At 35.8% G+C, this 16,067-nt stretch overlaps 1 protein-coding gene across 1 annotated transcript; it reads right to left on the bottom strand.

Annotated features, from left to right (window-relative positions):
* Nucleotides 1-2,530: 2,530 nt before the first annotated feature.
* Nucleotides 2,531-3,463, bottom strand: LOC103567087 (olfactory receptor 5AR1). The gene is given in 1 exon segment (XM_008543696.2): nucleotides 2,531-3,463. A coding segment is annotated over 1 exon segment (933 nt).
* Between the last annotated feature and the right edge of the window lie 12,604 nt (nucleotides 3,464-16,067).

Consider the following 16,067-nt stretch of genomic DNA (forward strand, 5'->3'; position numbering starts at 1 on the left):
GATGCTGCTGTTCAGAAGAGTTTTTTTGTTTGTTTGTTTGTTTACCAGTCTAGTAGCTCAAAGAGGGCTTTCAAGGGATAATATTTAAGATGGTCCTTGAAGGAAGTGAAGAATTTGGACATTTTGGGACATGGAGTTGGAACTATCAAGGAAGCAGGGACTGGAGAGAGGACAGAATTAGGAAGGATACAGAAGTAGAAAAATGTGAAGGTCATTCAAGAAATGATTTTACAGAAGAATCTGCTGCACAAGGAGAGCAGGGAGAAATAATATCAGAGAGGTAGTTTAAGGAAGAGGAGGGCCTGGAAATGCTGAGCAAAGGATTTCTGCAATTTAATAGCTCCTGAGTTAGGGAAGAGGGGTAGCTATGGGATAGATAACAAATCAGATTCTAATTATTCCAGCTATCCTCTTTAAGGCAGAGATTAAAGGCAGGGACTTAAGTTTAACTTATTCCTCTGGGAGGTCAGATATAGGGTGAAATGTAAGAGCTTTATCCAATCCTGATTAAGAAAATCAGACAATCTAAAACCTGCTTGAAGTAGTAGAGTCTATTCAGATTTACCAGACCAAGAGCTATGGTGCAACAGTGGTTTCCCCAAAGGTTGCTCTGCTAAAGGATATGTGACAGAATTTCAAGGAGCAAAGAGGAAGCTTCTCTAGAATCCACAAGTGGTAAACTCCCTATGCCCCAAACATTAAATTTCCATGTCCTTAAATTGGTGTCAGATCTTGAGCTTCATTCCAGTTTCACCATGAAACCCATCCATTGGAGACCCAGCCAAAATGGCCCATGGACATGTTCCATAGTTCCAGGCTCTTTGACTTTGTTCACTATGTTTTCTTCTTCTTGAATTCCCTACCTCATTTGCCTCCCTCTTTATTTTTGGGCCATGCCTCAAAAGCAACTCAGTCTCCCCCTGCTTCAGAAAGACATCCTGATCTCCTGAGAGCAAGTACTATCTTTCTAGTTTGAGTTGACACAGGACTTTTTCTGCAGTTCTCTGTTGGTATTTATTCATTACTTTTTTGTGGTGAATCAGGGTAATTACATTTATATTATCTCCTTATGGATAGAAATTGCATGAGGTCAGGAAATATCTCTATCTATCTATCTATCTATCTATCTATCTATCTATTACCTGTCTATCTATCTATCTTTAATATCATGTTGTCCATCAAGTCATAAGCATAGATTGTGTAAAAATCTCCCCTGAGTTTATATAGCTTGATCAGGGAGCAAGCATAATTGAATCTCAGCTTTATCTCACCCTGATGTATCCCTTCTTAGGCATTTCTACATCAACTTTTGCCTTTTCAGCCTCTAGTACAGTGATTACTAACTCTTTATTGATGAAAGAAAACACTAACTCACGTGATTTTTGCAGTCTATTATGCAAAACATGATTGATATATTTATCTTTCTTACGATTTTATTACTGGACAGTGTTTTTAATGTAAGAAAGAGAATTCAGATATTTCAAACATAAGGCATTTATTTATCACTTAAACTAATAGGATAGATAAGGTATAAATAATAGTCTTTGTTTTATGATAAAGAAACTGAAGTACAGAGATATTAAGGAATTTATCTGAGATAATTATTGGCGAGAGTGGGACTAAGACCAAGGTCATCCAATTTCTACCCATTTTTCTCTTGCCATTATAAGTTGATATGCATGCTCTACCACCAACTACATGGGAAAAAATTTCCTCACTTTATTGCATCACACTGATAGCATAATTACGGAGAGTTAACATAGAAATGAAGGAAAATAATATCAAATAATGTTTATTAATTATTTTTATCTGACAGATTCTTTACAGAGACTATAGTTATCCTTAGAAAAATACTAAAACATAAGCATTGCTATTCCCATGTAGTAGATGAAGAAACTGAGGCTTACAGACATCAAATAATTTGCCCAAGATCACATAGCTAGAAATTAACAAAGCCTGGATGATGACTTCCTTCTAAATATTCCAAGCCTGAATGTTTGTCATTAGTCAGAATGGACAGTAGCCCTTGGATCAAATTTTGATTCTCTCTTAACTTTGACAAGTTTGTTTACCTGTCTGAGCTTTACTTTTATAATTTTTAAAATGAAGATAATGCCTATCTCTAATAATTGTTGTAAGAACTTAATGAGATTTAAACTGCTTTGATTATTGTCTAGATACACCAATCAATTAAGAAAGAGAAAAAGTAATCCTCTAGCAACAAGGTCACCAACTAGAGATATAAAAATGAGATTCAAAGATCTTCCTGATTCTAAAGCAATTCCTATTTTAATTATAACATACGCTTGTTATAATACATAAATGTCTTTCAAAAATAATAATTTTTATTTCCTTTAGATCATAGAGTTTATGGTTACAGAAAATTCATCAGGAATTAAGATTCACTCAGCAAATAGATAATAATTTGGGCAGCCCTTTTTGGAAATTTATTTGCATTTTCTCTCTGCTGCCATCATCCTTCTACCAGTATCATTTACCTGTGGTGATAACATATTTTCATTTTTTGTTATTATTGAGATTTTCTTCCAATAAGTTTTTTGAAAGCAGCTTTCACATCCTTGTTCCGTAAACTATAGATCAAGGGATTCAACATGGGGATGATAATAGTATAGAACACAGAGGCCCACTTGTCCTGGTCCAGGGAGTAGCTGGATGTTGGTCGTAGGTACATAAACATGACTGTGCCATAGAAAAGTGTGACGCCAGTGAGGTGAGACCCACAGGTGGAGAAAGCCTTAAGGCGGCCTTCAGCTGAGCGCATTCTGATGATTGCAATAAGGATGAAGGCATATGAGATGAAGATGATGAGGATGGTGCTGAATTCAATGAAACCACACAGACTAAAGAGCAAGATTTCACTGATGTAGGTGTCCGAGCAAGAGAGAGCCAAGAGTGGTGGGATTTCACAGAAGAAGTGGTTGATGATATTGGAACGACAATAACTCAAACTAAAGGTGAGGGAAGTGTGGGCAACTAAACTCACCAGACCAGCCAGGTAAGAGCCCAGCATGAGAACCAAGCAGACTCACTTAGACATAAGAGTGCTATAGTGGAGGGGTCGACAGATGGCCACAAAACGGTCATAGGCCATGGCAGCCAGGACATAGCACTCAGCATCCACAAAACCCACAAAGAAAGCAAACTGAGTGGCACAGCTGGAGAATGAGATAACTTTGTATTTTGTTAGGAAGTCAGCAAGCATCCTGGGTGCAATGGCTGAAGAGTAGCCCAGGTCAACAAAGGAGAGGTTGGAGAGGAAAAAATACATGGGTGTGTGAAGCTGAGTGTCTGTTATGATCAGGATAATCATACCAACATTCCCCACTACATTGATCAGGTAGACCAAAAGGAAGACCCCGAAGAAGATGATTTGCAGTTGAGGGTCCTGAGTAACGCCCATAAAGATAAACTCAGTCACAATTGAGTGGTTTTCTTTATCCATCAGGTGTTCCTGGACTTGCTTTATTAGCTGGGGTGATTCTTAACAATCTTCCCAGGAATTAGATTCTATGACCCCTGGGATGACTCAAATGACTTTGATGAAGGTGATGATTATGTGTCCTCTCCAGGTGTCCTGTAAAAATAGGAGAAAGTGTTAGTGTCTTGGGAATGGTAAGTTCTTCTTCTCCAAGGACCTTGGTGTTCTGAGGTCATTTATCACATGGTACCAAATCTTTGACCTGATCTTTGCGATTATCTGTCTTATTAACTAGTAAAGAAGAGCAGTTTTGTGTGCCCCTTACTTCTTTCTAAAACAAATCAAATATGAACACACATAATGAATAAATATCAACTCTCAGTGCAGGCAGGCACACAAAGAAAAATGAAAGACTCAGAGATCTCAAAGTATAACATATCATGCACACACATATCCAGAAAATGAAAGACTTGGAGCACAGGGTGTGTAATATTAAAAAAGGCAATAGATAATCACAATTTTTAAAAAGCCAGGAGTCACTGAGTGTTAACAATATGTCAGCATGTTGAGTGCTTTACAAACATTACATAATTTAATCCTCACAACAACTCCATGAAGTAGGTACCACCATTATTTCCCTCTCATATCTGAAAAGAACAAGACTAGATATTAAGCAACTTCAACAAAGTCAACAGTCAGTAAGTGGCAGAGCTGGGTCTGTCTGACTCTACAGTCCACTTCACTTTATTGTTTTTTATGTATATGTAATTTGATGGAGGTTAGATCTCTTTATTTTTGTGCCTGCCTTTCTTTTTCCTGTCTTGCCTATCATACATGGACACAGAATTAGTCTTTTGGTTTCCCTGATCTTTAGAAGCACCCAGTGGTTTGGCATGGGACATGATCAGGGTGAAGACATAGCTGTGTCTGGAGAATTCTATTGCCTTACCGACAGGTTGTTGTATAGCTTAGTTCAGAGTTAAGATTCAAGGATCCCTCACTCAAGGGGACTAAAGAGAGCATTACCCAACTCTGTAGTCACATGGAAGCATGCATTTGTTAAACTTTTTTCTCTTTGTTTGGATGAATATCTGGTCCATTGAAGAATTCTAAGAAGGAAGTAGGCAACACTAACCCAAAACAAAACACAAAGTAATTTTGGAATAAGTAGCATCCTTTACCTAAACTGGAAGTGAGAACTCAGGCTATATCTACTTCAATTAGTTTACTGATTAAGAAAGACAAAGAAGCAGGGTAGTATAATGTGTCTCACACAGGGATGTGGACATTCACAATAGGTTACCTGAAACCCGAGGGTACTTGAAAGTAGTGCCCCCATCTTTCAATTTCTGCTTAGAATATAATCAAGTGCAACAAAGAAGGGTCTCCAACAATGAATAATCAACACTATATATCTGCCCAAGGGTTTATAGTTTATAAAGTACTTATATCTACTCCTGTTCAACTCACTTTTAATATGCTGTGAATGTGTTCATCATTTCATACATTAGGTCAATTAGTAAACAGAGAATGAAAAGACAAACTGTATAGAATTTATTTTAAAAATACATTTCTCATAAAGATATCGTACCCATAATATGTAAAGAATTGTAAAACTCAAAAAGAAAACAATCCAAAAACAACGGGCCAGAGATTTGAACAGACACATTAGCAAAGAAAATATATGAATAGCAAGTAAATGCATGAAAAATACTCAAATCTTTTGTATTAGGGACAAATGGGATATGACTACGCATCTGTTAGATTGGAGAAAATTTAAAAAGATGGACCATACTGTGTTATCAAAGAAGTGGAGGAACTGGAACTTTTATCACTATTGATGGTAATGTAAAACAGTAAAAAAACTTAGAAAAACACTTTGATGGTATAGAATTAAACCTACACATATCTACCCTATGATCTAATCATTCTTTTCTTTTTAAATTTTCTGAGGAAGATTAGCCTTGAGCTAACATCTGCTGCCAATCCTCCTCTTTTTCCTGAGGAAGACTGGCCCTTAGCTAACATCCGTGCCCATCTTCCTCTACTTTATATGTGGGACACCTACCACAGTATGGCTTGCCACACGGTGCCATGACTTCACCCAGAATCTGAACCGGCAAACCCCGGGTCACCAAAGCAGAACATGCGCACTTACCTGCTGCGCCACCAGGCCAGCGCAATCCAATCATTCTCAAAACACACCTGGGAACAATCCAAAGTCCCATCCATAGATGATAGGACAAGCAAATTATAGTATGGCCATAAAATGGAATACTATTCTACAATTAAAAGGAATAAACTATTGACAAATTCAACATGATGAATGAAATAAAAATAATTAGGATGAGAGAAAACAGCCAGATGAAAAAGGGTATGCCTGATATGATTCCTTTTATAAAAATCTAGAAAATGTAAGTTAATCAATAGTGACAGACAGTCGATCAATGATGGCCTAGATAGAAGTGTGAGTGAGGAAGAGCCGGAAGGAAAGATGACCAAGGGGCATAAGGAAATTTTGGACAGTGTCGGATTGATTGGGATGATAGTTTCATGAGTCTATACACATATTAAAACATATCAAAGGTTAAACTTTAAATTTACTCAATTTATTGCACATCAGTTATACCTCAATATCTGTTAAAAAACAACAATTTGCCCCACCCCAGTTCAGTTCATCTCACTACATTTGAATGATTATGTCATCTCATAGGATATGTTAATGAAGAAACGAGAACTTTGGCTGAGGGGACTTGAAACCTCACGCAGTTATTTTGTTAGTTGCAGAATCAGCAATTGAATCTGGGAGTGCCAATTTCATATATAGTGTTGTATTATTTTGTCCCTCAACTTCTTCACATAGGAATTTGAAAATAATTCACCATGAAGAAAAAAATAAAAGATCTACCATAATCCCTCCATTTTTCATCTGTTATTGCACTTTAGCGAGAGAGTAAATAATACTATTGTGGACACCAGAAGGAGTCATTTAGTCCAATTTCACAATTTTATAAATGAAGAAACAGACCCAGGCATCAAGATTGAAAATGCAGAGGTGATACCAGACTACAGTACTTAGTGGAATATGAGACCCCTTGTAAGAATACAGCACAGGGATTCATGACTGATCCACAGCTGGGTATGTGCTGACTAATTTATTGCACTCAGAATATGTGATTAGAAAGTCATTCTCTCATCCCTTATAGATTCAAGGTTCCAGTTAAATGAGGAAGGATATGAGAAAATGTTCCACGAATCATAAAGCACCTGCATGCTCTCTCTTACAGTGTACAAACAAATTCAGGCCTTGCCACTTACTACTGTTGATTGCTAGTACACTACTTATCTTCTTGGAATCAGTTTTTCATTTGTTAAGTGAGATTAAGACTTACCTTAGTAACTTTCCACCAAAAATTAATTAGTATACCTATTTATCTATCTATGCACACACACACACACACACACAAACACACAGTGCTGAATTCAGTGACTGACATGTGCTTAGTGCTCGTGCATGTGGTAATTTTGAGTGTAGATGATTTAATTCAGTAGATGAGTGTGCACTCATAACTCCGAGAAAAAAAGGTTCAATGCTTATTCCACAGGGGTGATCTATCATGGATTGCCTCAAGCTTTAGGAAAGATGTGGTTTTAATTCTACAGCACTTCTATTAAAGGATAAAACACGTAGAGATGAAGCTATAAAATTCAAAATAAGGGCTGATTAAGAAAAAGGAAAAGAAAACCTTTATAGTTTTTTTTTTTAGTCTCACGTAGCTGAAATTCAGCAGATCTGACTTCTGAGGAAATAGTGGAATAGTGAGTAAATAAGTATATTCTATAGTTACTAAACACAAATATTTTTAAAAGACCAGCAAACGTACTATAGAAGCAAATACAGGCCAGATATATCTTAGATTTCCATGCATTACCATCTTTTGCACATTTATATGAATAGAATACTAGAGTAAGAGTCTGGAATACTGGCTGTAGTTTTGGTTTTTGCACTAATTAACATTCGTTTCTATATTAGTTGTAGTTTCCTTATCTGTGAAATGAATGGGGTGGGGAATGCAAACTACACGTATATTTCCAATTCTAGTATTTTCTGATTTTGGACTTATTATGAGATACCTAAAACACAAACCCATAGTTTATGTCTTCTTTTTAAATTTAAAAATTGTGTGGACCTAGTGCCAAGCAAAGCCATTTTCAAAGGAGCACTTGGCAGGGGAATGCTCCACTCCCAAAAGGTCACATCTCTTTATCTTTCTGTCCCAAATACTGACCTGTAACCTGACCTGTTGGTGAGAGGTCGAAAGTCTCCTCTTGTCTTGATGACTTATACTGAACAGATATTCTGAGAAGAATGCAATGATAGTGAATCACTCTGATAATTGTCTGTGAGCTACTTGCTCATCCCACCTTTGGTCCTTCGTGCAAGAGGTATTTAAATCTCAGAGTCACAAATAATCCTCAGAAGAAATATGATGAAATGCTTTCTGCAATTCATAGGAGACCCAAAGATTTCCTGAAATGTTATCCCCTAAGGAATTTCATTCTGTCTTCCGTAAGCCTTAATAATAAACAAGGAAACACAAGAGAATTTTCATTCGCTCTAGTTGTGGTGATTGAATCAACCATAAGTGCTACAGGGATTTTTTCTTTTTTTTAACAGCCCAAAGCTGTCTTGTCATTCTTGTTAGTGCCTGGAATTGATTTTGACTCCTTGCAACCCTGTGTGCAGCACAGGGTGGAATCCTGCCTGGTCATTCTGTACCACCATATCACACAATGCTCCACTGCTGTTCATAGGGTTAGCAGGGCCAATTTTTTGCAAGTGGGTGGCCAGATCCTTCTTCCTAGTCTGTCTAGTCTGGAAGCTAAGGTGAAACCTATCTACACATGGGTGACCCTGCTGGTGTTTGAAATACCAGTTGCAAAGCTTTCAGCATCACAGCAACATGCAGCCACCACAACATGACAACCAACAGATGAGTGCTATGGTTCCCAGACCTGGAAACAAGCCCAGGCTGTGGCAGTGAGAGCACTGAATCTTAACCACTAGACCACCAAGGCTGGCTCAGAGCTGCCCATAAGGTGTGATTTTGATGGTAATTTAGAAAGGTCTGTTTGCTGATGCCTGCAAGTCTTTTCAAAGAAGCCTGTTCTTTCCATGTTATATGGGGTGGCTGTATTTAAACTATCTTAATCTGACGTAAGGAATATGTCACAGAACAAATTAATAAGATTTGACTTTTTTTGAGATCATAGTTTGTTAAATAGGGAAAAGAAACTATCACTATTTGAGAACAGTTATTTGCTAGAGACACTGCAGGGCACTTTCACGTGTGTCATCAATAGAATCTTCTGATAATATTATTGCTTTGGCTTCAGATGAACTGAATGACTCACTGATTTACAGATAAAGGCAGTAAGTGAGAGTTGTTTAACATTTCCCTGGAGCACACAACTTAGAAGTGGTAGATTCGGAGTGGAAACACTCATCTATCTGAGTACAATGTTCATGCTTATTCTCCTTTGATAACAATCCTGAGAAGACTGCCCTTCATAAGGCAAAGATTCCTATTCCACGAAGAGATCTGGGGTAACTTACCAAATTTTTCTTTTATCCCTTGGTATATAATTTTAAGAAGAATAAGATGAAAGAAAGATAAGATTCAAATATTAAAAACAGGATGAAGGTAGTAAAAAAACAAAATACATGCTTTATGTTTTTGTTTTTTTTTTTTAATTTCAAGAGATAGTATGCAGCTTTGTGTCAGCTTCCCATTGTATAAAGACAAAGGAAAATGGGCAATTGTAAAATCTCACTACCTAAACAATTTAAAAAAAACAGTTAATTTGGAAATGATATATGATCTAAGAGAAATTTTCCTCCTCAAAAAAAAGAGATTCAAAAATAAAATCAAAGAATTTAATAAAAAGAACCATTGTCATATCTTTCTCCATTCCTTCACTTTCAGGCTTTGTGGGTCCTTAAACCTAAGGTGGACTCCTGTGGACAGCATATAGTTGGATCTTGTATTTTCAATCCAACTTCTTTTATTTTATTCTTAAGTCTCATTTTATGATGAAAAGTTAATTCCTATTAACATTGAAATGTTCTTTTATAATATTTGTTTTCAAGTCAAACTTTGACTTGAAATAAATATTTTTCTCTCATTTCTCCAGCTGCATAATAATCCATTGTGTGGATTACTGTTGTTTATTTATAAATTATCCCATTGTTAGACATTTGAGTTGGTTCTGATCTTTTGTTAATAGAAGAAAAAACACGATAATAAATAGCCTCATGCATGTGCTTTTTCCTACATTGACCAGTACATCACCTGTGTGGGTTCCTAGAAGTGGGATTGTTGAGTCAAAAGGAAATTTAAATATGCAATTTGCTAAATATTCCAATTTACCTCCAGCAATGTACAAATTCTTATTTTCCCACAGTCTTTTCAATAAAGTTGGTTGTCAAATATCTGTATTTCTCATCTAAATTTACCTATCTGTTCTCTCTCTCTCTCTCTATGTATGTATATATATATGTGTGTATATATATACATATATATATATGTATAGGTCAATCTAAAATTTGGAAAGTATTCTCTGAAGGTAGTCATAATTTGTATTTTTTCTCATTGAGAATAATATACCAGTTGTAAATTTTTGAACTCTCAGCTCCAAATCCATCCATCTCTGCTTTGCTTTAGTGATACTGGACATGGACACTGTTAGCATTTCCCCTTTTCCAGCTGGATAATATTACACTAGTCAGTGGAGAACACTAGAGGGACATTGCAGGAGGAAAAGGCTTCGTTTCCAATACTAGTGTGCTGTTTCCTTGTGGCTCAATGGTTTGTGGTAGCCAGCAGCATGTGCAGTACCCACTGGTGCTCACCCTTCATAAAGGTTGACCAGCACTCCCACAAGTAGCTTCCCGTCACATTTCATCAGCATCCCAGAGGTGGTTTTCTAGCAAGTCTTCCTGGCACCCCAGGGTGGGGGGGCTAACCAGTGAGTTTCAGTGGAACACTACGGAGTGCTTTCTTCTTTGGCAGATCTGGCCAGGGAATGTCTCTGCCCTATAGGGGCAAGCCACAGCCGCACTGAGTACAACCATGTCTAAAAGAGCCTAGGAGGTGGGGTCCTTTTCCAAGCATGTTCCTACTTTGGTATTCTGCCTCAGTGCCAGAGGTAGAAGCACTCCCGGTATCTATTCCTCCTGTGTGCTTTGGACTTTTCTTGATCATTTGATAATTAACCCTCTGTTGCCAAGTAGTAAGTCTTTATATTAAATTTTATGTGATAGAATTACTGTGTGGTTTTCTGTCTCCTGACTGATGCAAAGGTTGAATATATTTTCATATATTTAAGGGCTATTTGCATTTCTATTTTTCTGAAATGTTTATTCATATTTTGTGTCCATTTTCCCATAGCATGTTTCTTCATATTTTGGATTTCAGAAATAATTTTCTTATTGGTATTTATATTCTTTATATATTGGAGACATCATCTGTTGGTCTAGTTTATAATGTGTAAATTTTCTCAAATTTATCATTTGTATTTTGATTTTCCTAAGAAATTTATTACCATGCAAAAGGTTTCATTTTCTTCTTTTCTTTGTTCTTTCCTTTTCTCCTTTCCTTTTTTTCATTTACGTTGTTTAAACTTATCAATTTTCAATTTTATTATTTCTGGATTTTGAGTTCTATTTTTATTCAAAGTACAGAGGCAAGTAAATTTAAAATTGCTGTATTTGATAGGACAAAATACAAAATAATGGTTGTATATATTTTAAATACTTCTTCCAGTTATAAAGGACTTCACTATGTTTTCTTCTAGTACCTGTATGTTTTTTTTTCATTCATTTGCAATTATGATTCATTGAAGTGTTGATCGTATCTCACAGGAGGAAAAGATCCAGTTTTCTTTTTTCCATGTAACTATCCAGTTGTTTGAAAAAAATTATTTGAAAATTTATCCTTTCTCCACTGTTTTGAGGTGCTATTATCATATATTGAATTTTCACTTCATTTAATTGGGTCTATATTTGTATTTTTATTCTCTTCCCTTGTTCTTTCACTAATTCTATACAATTTATTCATCAATAATACATTGTTTTAATTATAATCATGCAAATATTGTATGTAAATATATATAATTATAATAGTTATAATTTTAATGCTTTTTTATCTTTTACATAAAATTCATAGTCAACTTATTTAGAAAAATGTCTGAGGACATTATTATTGGTATAACATTAAATTTATAAATTAACTTAGAGATAATTGCCTCATTTATATCATCAAGCCTTGCTATCAAAGAACAGGTATTTCTTCATACTTATTCAGATTTACTTTTGTATCTTTCTGAAGATTTACTCTTTTTCTTCACAGAGGTTTTACAAATTTTTTATTTGGCTATGTTTAGGTCCTTTATGTTTGGCAATCATAAATGGGGATCTTCTTTTCCATTTAAATTTTGTAACTGGAGAATTGATTGTTTATATGAGGTTATTAGGTTAAGTTTACATTTTCTTAATTTAATAAATTTTTTCTCTCTCTTTTTTTATTGGTAGTAACAGTAGTAGTAGTTTTTATTTATGGTGTATTAGAAGTAACTGCATCTTGCACAGGCCAAATAAAGCTTTATTTAAAATAAAATGAATCTCCAAAGCCTGACAAGATAATTCCTCTTCTTGGTTTTGCTAAATGTTATAAAGTCTATTTGGAAAATAGCTAGTGACTAGCACATTGATGTCTTCTGGAACAGTGGATCTATACTCTTTCAGATCCAAATGCTATCTTTTTATAGCAAGTAGTTTATATTGCCCCTCTATGTACCTAAATGGCATTCATAGATAATTTAATTTACCTACACACATAATTTAAGGAGGAGACATGAAAGCAAAATAATTTATAATAATATAATACACATTTTAGTAACTAACAGTTCAGCCATAACTACATAACGAAAAAGGCAGATGCTTGCATATATATTTAATATTTCCACAAACGTGACAGCTAAAAATGCAGGCTGGTGCAGCTTTGTTGTAGAGGCAACTCAAGCAATCTTGCAACATTTTAGCTCATGACATAAATTTCTGAAATGATGGACAGCTCTTGGTAAAACCCCAAGCCAGTATTTTTTCCCCTTGTTACTTAAAAGATGCAGGTGTGACAAATTTGTTATATAAGCAGTCCACTCAATAATACTGCATATTTATATATAAAATGTGTTTATATGTAAAATGGGGGTAGATTCAAGGCTTAGATGATTTGATCAAGTGTATCAACAGGTGTGATATTTGAAAATCGCATGAGGCCTGGACAATTCTTTGTCGTTAGGGATTGTACTGCAACTTGCAGGGTTTTAGCATCCTTACCCCTTATCCATTAAGTTCTACAGTGTACATGATCACTGTGACAACAATTAATGTAATATCCCCAGAGGGAAAGCATCACCTCCATTGAGACCTTCTCCTTGAAATTCTAGGCATCTGATATTATATAACTCTTCAACTAAGAGGTGATATTGCTTACTAAGTTAGACATTTAGCTACTCTATCTTTCCACCCCAATACCTCTGATTCACTTTTTATCCCAGCAATGAACACCATCAAGACTTCTTTATTAGTCAGGGTTCTCCAGAGAAACAGAATAAATAGGAGATAGATAGATAGTAGATAGATAGACAGATTGCTTGCTTATTGGAATTTAGAGCCCCATAGTGCTCCATGAAACCTAACTGTCAATGATTTATCCCTTATGGCATCAAGCTCACACCCCTGCATTCACTGTGAATTCTTAGAATACTTCGTGGAGATCAAATTGCAGCATAAGTTCTGATGATCCCCATCTTGGTGGCAGAGAGACATAGCATCATCTGGTGCCTCTTTGAATGACACACAAGCTAGGATTAAAAATGAGTTCTCTTCTTATTCTGAAGCTGTTTGAGATTTCCTTAGCCTGAGGCTGACTAGGACCTACCACTTATTCTGTCCATGATTAATCACTCCTTTGTTGCCCAATGGTCTCCTTCCACCATTCTGTTATTAGCTAAGGTCCTTACATCCTGTGTTTCATACCACTGACTTCTTACTGAGTGTGATCTTTCTTCCAACCTCCATCCATAGACCAATTGCACAACTTAATCTCATATAATTTATCACACTTTGTTCCTATATAATAACTAATTCACACTTAATTTAGGAAAGGTTATTTATTTACTTCTTAAATAAATTTCCAATGTTTGCCAATTAGGTTTCAGACTATGTGTTGATAGAAGCTTAGTATATTTTCCCTCCGAAACAAAAATTAAAAGTGGGGCGTTAAGACAACCAAAATAATGTAAATCTTGTCCGACTTGCTAGAGATAAAGCAGCACATCTTTTATGCCCTTGTGTCCCCCATCATTTAGTGCAAATTGCATTGATTAAATTGTGCTGAGAGACAAATTAGCGTGTCCTCTCAAAGTGGCATAGATAATGTAAATGATCATCAGATATAGATCAATTTGTTTCACACTCTGTGTTTTCTATGTGGAAGATATATTTGGGCAAATGGGGAACGTGTTAAGGCCCAATGCAGGCTGCGTAGGCTGATAAAAGAAATATTTCTTACTCTGGACAGCAGGGAATAGTAACAAAGTGGGGAAATGCTTATTTATTAATCATCTATCTATATGGATTCGATGCAGCAATTTACATCCATTCATTTATTTTATCTGAAGATTCACCCTGTGAGGTAGGCATTAGTGATCTAACTTAGACATGAAAAAGCTAAGGTGAAAAGACATTTAGTGCAATATCCAAAATCCACACTCTGTGAGACACAGAGCCAGGATTGAAAACCAGGACAGCCCTGTTCTTCTTGCACCGCCTCCCATCGGCCCTTCACCATGATCCAGGTAGCATAACTTCTTATATGTACACAAAGTCCTTAGAGAAGGCAGGACCAGAGGTAGAGGGGCTACCTCTAAAATAGCTAACCTGCTATGTTGTGTATTCTTTCAATGGTCCCATGGGACCAGACTACCAGCTATCAAGGGAGAAAGAAAAAGGATGCTTAGTGGGGGTTAGGAAAATGGAACTGAAAATTCCTTCTCCCCTGGGTCCAGGTGTCCTGAGGATAAAGAAGAGAAATATAAAAGGGACATGTGATTTTCTTAGTTTCAGAGGGGAAAAACAAGTAGAGTAAAATGAGGTGACACGAGGGATGAAGTCCTCACAGACTAAAGAACAGGAAATATATCCTATTTAAAATAAGTGAGGATGCTTATTCCAGAGTCTAGTCTAGAGACTCTACGATTGGAAATAACTGCAATAAATATTAGAGCAGCACTGCAGTGATATATTCTGTATTTTGAAATGTATTTTACCCTAATTTAACAAATTGGGATACTTATCTTTAAGGAAAACTAAAAGAAAGAGGAATTCAATGTCTGCTGACTGCAGAGTAACTCTCTTATGACAGGAAGGGTGTAAATGGTTTCAATTTTCCTAGGTCTGTAACAGATGGCGTCTAAAGTCTGTTCCAACTGTGCCTGCAACTTAACCTGGGCGAATTAGAGTGAGTCTCAAAGAAGAAGGCTTTATGTTTTTTTTTCTTTTTTGCTGATTTTAGGCATCGGGACAGGAAATAGAAAGAGATCAAATAGAAGTCAAACAGTTAAGAAAGGTAAGAAAATCACATAAAGGTTTTTGCCCATGTAACTTGCTGACCTGAAAAAATATTCAGAATCCTGTTTATTTCTCTAGTCACCCATAGACCCGAAGTTCCAAGAGAACTGAGGGGCTAAGAAATTATGTTAAATAAATGCTCTGCTCCTTTTTATTCTTACCAGGCATGTAAATCATTAGGAGAAATGAGGGCAGCAATAAGTAAATATAATTTTAAGGTCTTTTTAAGCACCAGCAATTCTGAGGAAATCTCATTATTATTTTAACAAACTCTTAGAAATTAAAAATCCAGATTAAGAGTCTCTGAACTCTTCAGTGCAAAATCTCAGCAAGGGGAGGGCTATTTCTGCAGAGAAGCAGAAAAATATATTTGCCAAAGTAGAGGGTAGATGGAAGCACGCAGCTTACAGCACCAGATGTAAAACAAATGGTATTTTGCTAATAATGCAAATTAATGAATGTAAGCTCTAGGAAAGAAATTTTTAGTTGCTGTAATTATATTTTCTCTTTAGGAGATATATGGAGTTTTTAATGTAATTAAATGTATTCTAGTGCATTAACGAAGCTCGGAGAATTACAAGTTCAATTGTCCTCTGTATTAGTGCTCACATCTGTTATTGAGAAGGTCATTCCAAAGGACCTCAAGTGTTAAGAGAATAAGAGTTGCATTCCTTGAGTATAAATTAGACTTCATTAGACCAATTTTGTGATTCTGAGCAAGAGTTATAAACTTTTTGTACCTTTTATGTGCAAAAGAGGATTAAAACACTGGCTATTTCATAGAATTTAAATAAAATACTGCAGGAAAAATACTTAACACGGTGCTTATAGAGCATAGGAAATGTTCAACATATTTTAGTAGATTTTAGGACTTGCTATTTTTACTCATCATTACCTATCTTTGTGTGTCTAGTACAAACACAAAAATTGTCT

This window comes from Equus przewalskii, chromosome 11, assembly GCF_037783145.1.
Source record: "Equus przewalskii isolate Varuska chromosome 11, EquPr2, whole genome shotgun sequence".
NCBI classification, from domain to species: domain Eukaryota; kingdom Metazoa; phylum Chordata; class Mammalia; order Perissodactyla; family Equidae; genus Equus; species Equus przewalskii.